At 42.3% G+C, this 12564-nt stretch overlaps 1 protein-coding gene across 1 annotated transcript in view; it reads right to left on the bottom strand.

The window, feature by feature from the left end:
* Nucleotides 1-332: 332 nt before the first annotated feature.
* Nucleotides 333-12564, bottom strand: part of LRGUK (leucine rich repeats and guanylate kinase domain containing) — a 76432-nt gene continuing 64200 nt past the window's right edge. The window contains exons 18-20 of the mRNA XM_039520617.1: nt 9455-9586; nt 3500-3672; nt 333-2455 (exon numbers count right to left, since the gene is read on the bottom strand). Coding sequence (XP_039376551.1) covers nt 2304-2455; nt 3500-3672; nt 9455-9586 — 457 coding nt within the window. The 3' untranslated portion in view covers nt 333-2303. The remainder of the gene's footprint in view (nt 2456-3499; nt 3673-9454; nt 9587-12564) is intronic.

The following is a 12564-nucleotide window of genomic DNA, read 5'->3' as shown; positions in this document are numbered from 1 at the left end:
AGGAAGGAATAACATGGAGGTGGTGGTGGCTGTTTTTAAATGGAAGTGAACAATTTGGTGGGTGTCGGAGTGTTTAGGGGGGATCTGAATGTGGGGAAAGGGTTGTGACTTGGAGGACTGGGATAGGGACAGAGGTCTATGTATAGGGAATCTCATGGAAAAACACACAGTCATGAGGTGTGAGAGGAGATATCTGTCAGTACCTACAGTCTGTGTTTCCAGAATATGCTGCATACAGCTACTTAAACAAGGATGCTACAGAATTCTGTGTTCTCAGGGTATGTTTCTCTTTTGTTAATTATAAACATTATATAATAATAGTGACTATCACGCAAGGATCTCAAAGCACTTTAATTGTTTAAGCCTAACAGCAATAGTGAGAGGTAAAGTGATATAATTATCCTCATTGGTAAAACAGTGAAAATGACATACTTAGAAGTTAAGTGACATTCTCAGGTTACAGTGTAAATCAGCAGTGGAGCAGGAATAGCAGTAGGGACCAGATTTTCAAAGGTATTTAGGCACCTACAGATGCAGAGCCACACCTAATGGGATTTTCAAATATTACTAAACAGATTACATACCTAACTCCTACTGAAACTAGAAGTTAGGTGACTAATTTGCATAGGCACTTTTGAAAAATCTCTTTAGGCACCTATCTGCATCTTTAGGTGTCTAACCACCTTGGCAGTTGCACATTTACCACGGAATCCGCAACATGGTCAGCGATCACTTGGTTGCCAAAAGCGGTAAGATCACCAATGACTGACATAGACTGAACATCCAGCCAGCCCGTCTGAAGGACCTAGCTGGAGATAGGATCCTGGTGGGCTCAAGCTGTAAGGGTGCCGCTTCCTTTGGGAACTTGCCTTGAGGATGATACCTTTGCATATCTGACCCGATTTTGGCTCTGTTCATGCAAAACGTGCTGTAAAAATTGGTTCCTCAGAAAAGATGTTTCTTCTCATGGAAGTGGCACAGAGCTAGCTGCAGTTTGGGGATACTTTAGGTTGCTCACGAGATAGTAAACTTCCTAAAGTTGGGTTCTTCTACAAGCATCACTGTATTTTTATAATACACCTCTACCCCGATATAACGCAGTCGCATTATAGGTGAAACACCATTATATTGGGGTAGTGGTGGCAGGGCTGCAGCAATGATTTAAAGAGCCCGGGGCTCCGGCCGCGGGGAGCCCAGGCCCTTTAAATCGCTGCCGGAGCCCCCGACCCTTTAAAGCGCCACCGGAGCCCCGCTGCTACTGCGCTATACGCGAACCCGTATTATATCAAGTCGCATTATAGCAGGGTAGCGGGGTATTTATTAAGTTCAGGATATTGGATTTATCCCTTACATGCCATGATCTGTTGTTCTTTTTTTGTCTAATTTAGATTTTATGGGCCCCGGCCGAATTCTGATCAGTTACATTGGGGTAAATCCAGAGCAGTTCCACAAGCAAAGTTTAATCCACTCTGGTATAATAGATTATAGATCATGTCTTCTCACATTTGCAAAGTGCATGCACATGCAATAGGGCTTCACAGTGCAAGCTTATCAGAGCGGGTTATTTGTTCAGTAAATATAACAAAGTAAATATATATAGTCATATAAATTAATAATGAAAAAGGTTAATGTCTGAGTTTTGTTTAATATTGAGACTCCATTTCTATTATATATGGCAAAAACAGATCTCAGCATAATCAGAAAATAGTTAAAACTTTAGCAAAATCAAATTAATTAAAGATTTTTTTCTGATGATTCCTTTGTGAGTTGTTTGTTTCAATATCCATGTATATTAAAAATAACTTCTCATTTCTAAAGATATAGCTTCTATAAAAGGCTGCCTTGGAATTAAGTAGTTTCTCTTCCTCACTTAAATCTAAGTATCACATTAAATCTCTCTTAGCAAAAACTAATTCAGCAGTCCTGTACTATAAGCAACATTATCATCAGAGGCCTTCAAGCTTCCACACCTCAATTAAGTCAGTGAAATAGAAAAAATATCCCTGGAAGGTCTGATCACATGGATCTCGGGGAGAATTCTGTGACATTTCCAAGTGGGGGAGCAGCTGGGGAAATCATTTCTAGCTCTGGGAAAAGCAGAAAGTACTTTTTAATAAAATTACAAATAAATAACTTTTTTTAAAGAGAAGAGTGATTCAGAATTAATCAGAGATGGATTCAGAAAAATAATATTCTTTGATAGACTTTTCTTTGTGTGTGTGTGAAATTATATCAAAACCAGTATTCAAGTTAGACTGCAGAAATGGGCTTGAGCAAGGCAATGCCTCAGCTGATGTCAACCATCAAGGGTTTGTCTTTTTCCGCCCTGATGGGATTGGAGGTAGGACGGGTTTGGTGTCGGAGCCGGGTCGGTTTGCAATCTGGGGCACACGAGGAGAACTGGACTTGGATTTGCTGGCTTTTTTTTCAAGAGTGTCACTAGAAAGTTCAGCGTCTGCAAGGATTAACAAACAAGGTAGTAAGCAATTTCAAGGAAATAAAGATTGTTCTCACTGAACAACACTATATAATCCCGCCATTGGCCTTCCTCTCGGGTACTCCACTTCTTCGCAAGCACCACAGCAAGCAGACATTCTTTCAAAACTTGCACCAGCTGAGAAATCTGCGTGTGATTCAACTGGAACTTTCCCAGGAAGAACGGATCTATACCGAGCCTGTGACCCCTCGTTCAAATGATCTTATAGGGCCAAAGGGAAAGGAAGATGTCTTGCTGGGGAACTCAGCCCAGAGAGCAGGATGGGGGCATGAGGCACCCGAGCTACAACTCTCATGAAGCTTCACAGCAAAATTTTCTAATTGAAATTTTTTTGTGTTTTGTTTTTCAATAAAAAGTTGAAATTTTCCACAAAATTTATTTAGCTGAAAACTCAATTTTCTGTTGAAAAACAGTTACCAGGAAATTCATAGAAGTGGAAAGTTAACTACATGCCTACACTTATTACCACCATTTGGTGTTCTTAAGACATGTAATATTAGAAGTTGAGACAATGTAATTGTGCTGTAATCTGGATTTACTTATACCCTGATACTCAGACCTCAGTGGCTCAGGAACCAAATTAGCGATCAATATAAGCCAAAGGAGCCACAGTCATGTGAGTTCATTGTTTCATTTACTACAGTACTATATATTCCTATTTAAACACTATGAAAGGGGAAATATTGAGTTTATATATATTATATGCCTATACTTATATATATATTATTCTCAGAGCAAAATGGCTGAGCAAGTATTATTATTTTATAAACTACAATTAGTTAATAACACAGAAAAAGCATCCTGATTGGTTAATAGCTTGGATTGGTTAATAATTAAATCACATAGTGTTTTAATATCATGTACTGCAAAGAGCCGCGGATGCCACATTAAAGAGCCACTCGCGAGCCTTAGTCTGAGTATCACTGACCTACACAATAACTACCGTGCCCTTATTACAAAGGCTGAGCAAAAAAGTAGATTATTTTGGGAAACAATTCAGACCTTTCAAACTTTCCATTCCATTGCTGATTCCTCCAATGTCCCCACATTCTGCATTGGCCTCTTCGGAGTATCGAGGACTAGGAACTGGGCTCCGGGCAGACAAGCTTTCTGTAGAAAATGCACCAGCCGAGGACATTATAGATAACCCAGTAGTGGCACGTGATTCTCTGGAGCTGAGAGTGAGAATGGATTTATTCTTTCGTGGTAATAAAAACCATACACTGTGAGTTTTGTTTAACATGACTTCAATGACACCAGTAATATTGTCAATCAGGAGCCTGAAATAAATCATCAGACTCAGCAGTTACACAGCACTTTTTCCACACATGACAACACTCCTTTGGAGGTAGTAAACAAAACTGCCAGCACCCACTTTAATTTTAATGTATTTAATCAATCACAGACTGGGAAAGAAAAGCAGAGGTTCATGCTACAGAGTGAATCAGCTGGAGAGACGGGATTCGACCTCAAAGAGTTCCTGTTTGCCAATTCTATGTTCAGCATAATAAACAGTGTCTCTCAGTGAGTGATTTTGGGATAAAATGAAGAATTTACAACAATTACAAAGATCTATTTAGTTAATAGAAGATCCGTGAGGCTCATAAGGAAATTTTAATGTTGTCTAGAAGACACATCCAGGCAGAATCAAAGGATGGTTTTGTGGTCAAGGCCCTGAACTGGGATTTAGAAGATCTGGTTTCAGTTTCCAGCTCTGGCACAGACTCCCAAGGTGATTTTGGGCCAGTCACTTAGTCTCTTTCTCTCTCAATTCCCCTTCTGTAAAAGGAAATGAATAATACCTCCTTTCTTCCACACTTTCTCGGTCTTGTCTATTTAGAGTGTACACTCCTCAGGGAAAGGACCATCTCTGACCATGCATATGTACAGTGCCTAGCACAATGGGCGCTGGAGAAAAAAAGCACCGCTGTAATACTGCTAATAAATAACCTGGCTGTTGGGTAGCCTATATAGAAGCAGCTGACAGTCTCACTTCACTCAGGTCTCTGTGGCACAAAGCCACCTCTACTGTGGTAAATCAACACAGAGGCCAAGGCCTGAACGGGCAGCTTGCCTGCAGGTCAATGTGGACACAGCTTAGCATGACAATGATAGTGCCTGGGTTGTCACTTGTTCTGGGACTACCCAGATTTCAGTCTCCAAGGGCGTGAATCCAGCATCTATAACAAACACTTTGTTTAAGGGGAAAAAAATGCCTTGATGCACATTTACTGCAAAGAAGATGTTTCATACCAGTAAATACCCATTGTAAACAAGAAATCGCATAGAAACTTTTAAGAGACTGTAGTAGACATTCAATAAAGTCCATCTTAACACAACAGCTGTTCTGGCCTATTGTGTGAAAGAAAACACTGATTCGTAGATTCTAAAGCCAGAAGGGACCATTCTGGTTATCTAATCTGACCTCCTGCACAAGCCAGGCCAGAGCATTTTGCCCAGTGATTCCTGCGTGGAATGCAATTACCTGTGATAACACTGTGATTAGAATGTCTTTGGGGGAGAAGGGAGAATGGTTTAAGGAGCAGACAAGGTTATGAACTGGCAGAGCCTTTGAAATTAAAAAATAAGGAAATTCAAAATATGAGGGGGAAAGAATCAAAAGAATGAGATACAATAGTGGCATAAAGCCCAGAAAAAAACACCAGGAAATGATCTTCACTGAAGGCCTGACCCTGGCCCATGGACAGCAATGGGGATTCTGCCATTGACCTCAATCCGAGCAGGATTAGATCCTGAGAAGTCCTGAACATTCACATCTCTCGCTGAAGTCAATGTGACCTGGGGGTGCCCTGCTGAAGCAACGTGCTTACCCCTAACAGTGATCTCATTTTAGCTCCCCATAATACCCACCAGGCATAATTACAGGACAGCAAAGCAATTACTAGGAGTTGTAAATCCAGGCTAAGATTAAACAGCAGCTTTGGGTGTTTCAGAAATATCAGTGCCAATGCAAATACTAGTTTCTGAAGGGTCAGCTCCCTGCTCTGCTATTCTAGAACACAGCCCTGCATCTGTCTCCTAACAGAAACTAAAAATAAATAGCATTCAGGTTGGAATTTAACCCCGATCTCCATATAGTAATCATGAACATGTCATGTCTGACTGCAGTGTGATACAATCCAATGCAACAACAGGCAATTCGGAGTGTCTTACACTGTGTCCATGAATAGCGACGGATTATGATGTGGCATTTATGACACAAGATATATAACGAACGACAAGAAAAACGCTTGATGTCTTTCTGTTAACTCATCCCTCACCCCTGGTGAGTTGTAATAAGTCTGTATCAGGGGTTCTACTGGGTGACCAGACAGCAGTGTGAAAAATCAGAACAGGGAGTGGGGGGAAGAAGTGACCATATAAGAAAAAGCCCCAAATATTGGGACTGTCCCTATCAAAATGGGACATCTGATCACCCTAGACTCTACTGATAAGTCTGATACGGGCTGTGCACAAAGGGTCCTGATCCTTGATTGGGCCTGTAGGCATAAATGTAATAAAAATAAACAATCATATAGTACAGGACTCCTGAAAAGTTCCTCAGCATGAAAAACAAATGCCAGTGAATTGGGTGGGGCAAGCAGGGGTTATATGGCCCCTGTCATCACAGAATCTGAGTGCTTGTAAACTCATTGACGTTCAGTGGGAATTGGGCACCTAACTGCCATTTGTGCCTTTGAAATCTCTCCCCCAGGCATTGCCCCAGCCAAGCATTCTGTAAATCAGTTCTGATCATCTAGCACATCTTCAACCCCTTGCTGTAGGGGCCCGGGAAAATAATTAGTGTCTATAGTTAGGTAGGGATGGCCAGGCTTCTCTTCAGAATTTACTTTTCTCCTCTTTTCCTTCCACCAAGACAAATTCCCCACCCCGTGACTCTGGTAAAGTGAAAAGAACAGAAAACAAGCATGCTCAACACAGGACAATAAAGTGGAATAATGAGATCATAGTGCATAGAACCAAGAGTTATATAAACGAAATAAATTGAGGATTAAAGCACTGGACTGTAATGGGGTCTCATATGTACACTCTCTATACTGGATGTAAAAAGAACAGGAGTACTTGTGGCACCTTAGAAACTAACAAATTTATTTCAGCATGAGCTTTCGTGAGCTACAGCTCCCTTCTTCGGATGCATAGAATGGAACACACAGACAGGAGATATTTATACATACAGAGAACATCTGTACTGGACTGCAAAACAAATTCTCAACTCTAAGATACATAATTCCATGTTAACATGTGACAGTGCAGCAGATCAGTGTTTTCCATCGCATGTTGTATGGTGGTGATTAACATTAATTAATTAATTTTCTGGGTCAGACCCTCAGCTGGTGTAAATCAACCTAGCTCCATCGAAGTCAATGGAGCTGCACTGATTTACACCAGCTGAGCATCTGGCTCCACATCTGCACTGGCTAAGGGACCAATAACAACCAAAGTTGTTTAGGCCCCTGTGTGAAGATAAGTGGAGCCTCTGACAGAAACCCACACAGCACATTTATGAGGGGAGAGATTAGTAACTGGCAGAGGCTATCTGAAATCTAGGAAGTGTGGATCATGGGGCTTTCTTCTGTGGGACCATGGAGGGTTGGGCCCTGAAGTTCACCTTACAAGGTAGAGAGGAGATCACCAAAGGAAAAGAAGGGCAGAGGTGTGCTGAAAGAATGCAGGTCCCTGTGCAGCCACCCACTAGACATGTGCTTTGGGCTGGCCCTGGGAGCAGAACCATGGAATGCCTGTTTTCTAGTCACAGACCAGCTCCAGTACTGAGCACCACCACACTAAGTGTCAGTGGCCTCCAGGCCGCCTGCTTTTAGGGATAACAGTTGGTTCGGTTTCCATAACAGCTCAAACTAGGGCAGTAACTGATGAATGTGATGAATTACACATATGATTTGGACGTTGCCCAATGAGTTCCCCAACTCATTAGCTGGCCCTAATCCCAGAGGTGAGGAGACAGTGCTTTGTTTGCTATGCCCACAGGCCAGTAATTCACATTTGCACCATACGCTTACCGCACGCGATTTTTCATTTTACTGCTTCTGCCATCCCAAATGTTGGACGCATGGAATTGAAAATAAAAGAATATTAATTCACCTCAATACGCAAACCAAAAAAACCCACCACAGGTCTTAGCATTAAGTTTCTGAAGTGATGTTTTACAAAAGCACTAGAGGGAGTCTATACAAGAGCATTGCCATCCTGCCTATGAACAACTCTCATCCAAGCCTTCATCATTTTTCCTTGCAAGAGGATTTGACAACATGCCTGTATATTTTGCTGTAGGCCTGATGCATGTACAGAAAATGAATCAGATTAGCAGTTTGCTTTCTCTCTCCTCACAGTTGTTTTCCCACTGTGTTATTAAGAGCGTTAAATGAAAACACTGCTAAAGTCAAAACACCAAACTGTGCTAGCGTGGAAAGACACATTTATTCCCATATGTGAAGGGCTTTAACGCTTTTACAACTCATCATAGCTTCACACTCACTTGGGGTTATAGGGCTTGCCTCTTTACTGGTGTGGGCAGATGATGCATAATCCCTTGGCAACCTATTATGCACTGTCTCTCTCTCATGCACTCACTCTGTTCCCTTCAGCACACTCCAATATGGTACAAGTACACAGTACAACCTAATCCACAGAGGCCTACCATTTCAACATTTTTACAGCATGTTAATTAACTTCTGTAATTACAGTGGCCGGCTGGACAGCATATAGTGGAAATGTATGAGCTCTTTAAGATGTAAACAGAAGAGTCAGTGTATTTCACCAGCAAGTTTATCCACAAAAAAAGCAAGAACTCTGCAGCCTAAAGGACAAGGGATAAAGTGAACCGCTTCATACCCTTTCAAAGGGATTGTGCATGTTTTGCATCTCTCAAGACCAGACCAAGTCACTGTCTATGTACACAAGTTTTCAAGAACTAATTAACGCTACCTTTTTAGACAGGTAAAAAAGACAAACCCCTGGAAAGGCACTATGGTCTGTGTGGAACGAGAATGGGACTGGCAGTCAGGAACCAACCAATTCTAATCCTGGCTTTACCACTGACTCACTGGACAAACAAAGGCAAATTAATTCACCATTCTGTTCCTCAGTCTCCCTTCTCTAAACATGAAGCTTAGACTTCCTATCTCTGTCTCCTACTTGGAGTAGAAGCCCGAGGCCTATCTCCCCTCCCTCACAGCAGCAAAGGCTCACTCAGAGGTTTCCCAGCCAGTAGCAAGAGGAACTGGGAGTTCAGTGCTCAAGGATCAAGCTGCCCCCTGCCCTCAAGCTCTTTGCCATCTTTGACTGAGAGGGTCCAGGCATAAGAAGGGGTTATAACAAAGGCACAGGGACACAATGAGAGAGGAGACAAATGGAGCAACAGGGTGGGAGGGTTGGGTGGAGTGATCTGGAGGGATTGCTGATGCTGAAACAATCCACCAGATCAGAATTTGAGTAAACAGTGGTATCACCACCAGCCCCTCCCGGCCCAATGGCATTCCAGTCACCACCACTATCTCCTTATGTAGAGGACAGAAGAACATTGTGGTCTCCTGGATACCACAGTGCAGTAACTGTTGGTAAATTATGACTTTAAATAATGATCACTCTAGTTTTGTTTCTCTACGTGGAGTCCCAGTCTCTTCCATTCTTCTCCCCATCCTTCACCATTTTTTCCTTCCCTTCTCCACCATGCCCCTTTAAAAACAAAGCTCGTGAAGTCTTCAGTCTGCAGCTAGGTCATCCACATGAGTTACAGCACTTATGCAATATCATCCCCAGGGGCTGTTTTACATTGTAGCAACATGTGTTTAGCAAGGCGGTTGATGTAACAGAGGAGACAACTGCATTAGTTGGGGAAATGGTTTTAAGTCTTGTGCGATACAGCATTATCCTCCAACCTGTGCAGCAATCATCTGTTCATCCAACAGCTAAACTCACCTGGAGTCTGGGCTAGCAGGGGGTAGACTCCGGTCTTGGGTGACATTACTGCCATTTGGGAGCATAGAGGTGTATGATGGTGGCTCCAGTAATCTGTGTGGGCTGATCGCTGCTGGGGTACTTGCAAGATGCCTGAAATGACATAAAGAGAAAGTTAAGCAGGCGGTGCATACATTCATGTATGATAATCCACTACATTCAACACACTGATCTAGTGTCCTTCATCAGAGTATCTCGGAGTGCTTTACAAAGCTGGGTTAGTATTATGCCAATTTTACAGATAGGGAAAGTGAGTCACAGAAGTTAAAGCCAACACTTCCCATAGAGCCTAGATTGTAATAGGAATTCTGACAGCTCCTTTAAAATTCAGGCCACTAACGTAGCTCTCTACATAGATATAGGTGCCTAACACTAGGTGCCCATGTCTGAAAATTTTGGCCTAAGTGACTTGCCCCCAGGTTACGTATCAAGACACCAACTGAAGCAGTAAGAGAAAGCGGGAGTCCAGACTCCCAGACCCCATCTCTGCTTAGTAGTTGTAATAAAACGTGTGTGGTACAACAATAAACACAGACTCCTGGAACTACAGTCAGTATTGCATCTATGTGCTCCTGATTCCAAAGTGGTAAGCTAAGCAAATTTGTTTTAATGGAAAAAATGGTTTTGATCTATTAAAACCTGTTAAGGGTGAGCTTTTCAAAAGCACTCAAGTGATGTAGGAGCACAGGTCCCATTTGAAAGTCTCGCCAACAGCATTATTTTTCTCATCATCTTGTGTCTATTATTAACAAGGCCTGGAGTTCCTTCTTCATGTGTTCTACAACAGTCACTCATGGTAACATCTAACAAAACATAACCCATGCTAACTGCAGCATTGCCTCCATTTTATATATAGACATTAGTTACAGTGCCAAAGAGCACTGCTGAATTTCCAATGTAAGAGAAGTTCCTCTTAAAGTGTTTTATTTAAAATTAAGTTACAGCTCTTAAAAGATGTCCTTTATCTATCCTATGTACAGGTGCAGCAGACATCTTGCTGATACACCCCAACTCAGCACTGAAGGAACCTCTTTCTTCTAAGGGTGACCAGCCAATTTAAGTGCCATGTCCCCTCGTTATTTAGCTCTTCTGCTAAGATTGCCAATAATGTTGTCAACTGCAGAAGTAGTTTGTAGATCCTTGTCCCACAGGAATCACAGACACTAGAATCACAAAGGATCTTTCAGGTTGTCTAAACCAACCTTTGTCAATGCAGGACTGTTCCCTATTGCACATTTTCTAGTGCTTTGTCCTGTTTATTTTTTAAAATGTCTCAGTGATGGGATTGTCACCAGTTTCCTTGGGGAATCATTCCATAGCCTAACACAGGATTTTTCTGCCATTGGTATTTCATTTGCCATTTCTTAGTTTCATCCTATTAATCCTACTTACAAATAAATCTCCCTTAAAGTGAGACCACAAATTTCTATTGCATAGGCCACCAAATGGTTGCCAGCAGGTAACAGCTTTTGGTCATTATTGGCCTGAACCAATTACATAGAGAAAAAGGGTCCTTTATCCCATTGCCGGCCCTCAGAGCCATTGATGGCTCTCAAAAGCCTTCTAAATCAATGTCACGGCATTTAAAAGAAACAAAAAACAACCCCCCTCCTCCCACACACATTTCCTAACAAATATCTCCACTCAATATGCAATGCTGAAACACGCAGCTTGACAGCAGAGGTTAGGAGAGCTCAAACAGAAATCTGAGAAGAGGATACATCATGCACCACTTCAGATGGAAGGTCACAATGTAAGGACTCATCCGTCACAGGAAAATGGACTCTGCTCCCTGAAGTGAAGGCTTTGATTCAGAATCAGTGACCCATTCTCAAAGGCTAAATCCCTACTGATAGATACACTTAAAACAACCAGCCAGACAATTGAAAGAAACGTGTTTTAAAAGGCTTCACAGGGATTTCCCCCTCCCCGCCAAATCTCTTATTTTTCACACTGACAATTGAGTTTGTGACTGTCATTAAGGTTTTGTCTTCAGTTTCATTAGAAACATTCATATTCAGGGAGTTTTTAATTTCTGTTGCTCTAGGCTGCTGCAGCTTGAATAAGAAAGAAAAACATGTCAGCTAAGTTAAATTACTCTGAAGCATATGCAGTGTTGATGTAGCCATATTGGTACCAGGATATTAGAGAGACTAGGTGGGTGTGGTACTATTTTTGATTGGGCCAACTTCTGTTAGGGAGAGAATGAGTATGTTTCAGTACTTCTGAGTACATTTCCCAGACCTGAAGAAGGGTTCTGTGTAAGCTCGAAAGCTTGTCTCTCTCTGAACAGCAGAAGCGGGTCCAGTAAAAGAAATTACCTCGTCCACTTTGAGACTCTGAAGAGGACATCCATGTACTTAGGGCCACAGTTACTGCCTCTTTCTTTCTGCCCCCAAAATGGGCACAGAATAATGTCGCAAAGCAACATTATATTGTACCTGTAATCTGTACCCATCAACCCTTAACCAGGGGGCGGGGCTACTCAGGAAGACCAGGACTTTAAAAAGCCCGCTCCTAAGCGACCAGAGAAGCTAGCGAACAGGAGTGGCTAACGGGGGAGTTTTGCAAGGGAGTTCTCCAGGGGAAGTGTGTGGTGGCAGGGGAAGGTGCTACATACACTTAACATTACTTAAGCTTCTTGAAACGTAAAGCCCAAACCACTCCCTGATAAAAACAAAACAACAAAGGAACAAGGGAGTAAACAAGGGAGTAAACAAGGAACAACAAAGGAGTAAAAAGGGAATGCAGGCAGAAGTCCAGCAACAGAGTGGGAGTTACCCAGTTTATTGCACCCAATGCAGCATATATGATTACCTGCTCTATGGGCAGGTGGTGAATGTGTGTCTTTGGTGCTAGGAGCTCCTGGCCCTCAGAGACTGTGTACAGGCTTTGGAGACCAGGATGGCTGAGCTGGAAGAGCTAAGGGAGACAGAGAAGTACATAGATGAGACTTTCCGGCTAGAATGGTCCCACCCACAGTCTGACAGCCTTTGTGCTGTTGAGGAGGGTGAAAGTCTTAGGGAAAGAGAGCATCTAACTGGAGCAGAGGAAAATGATCCCATAGTTGG

The sequence above is a fragment of the Mauremys reevesii genome, linkage group 1, assembly GCF_016161935.1.
Source record: "Mauremys reevesii isolate NIE-2019 linkage group 1, ASM1616193v1, whole genome shotgun sequence".
NCBI lineage: Eukaryota > Metazoa > Chordata > Testudines > Geoemydidae > Mauremys > Mauremys reevesii.
The sequence above is the reverse complement of the archived record's forward strand: the minus strand, read 5'-3'. Positions and strand labels throughout refer to the sequence as shown.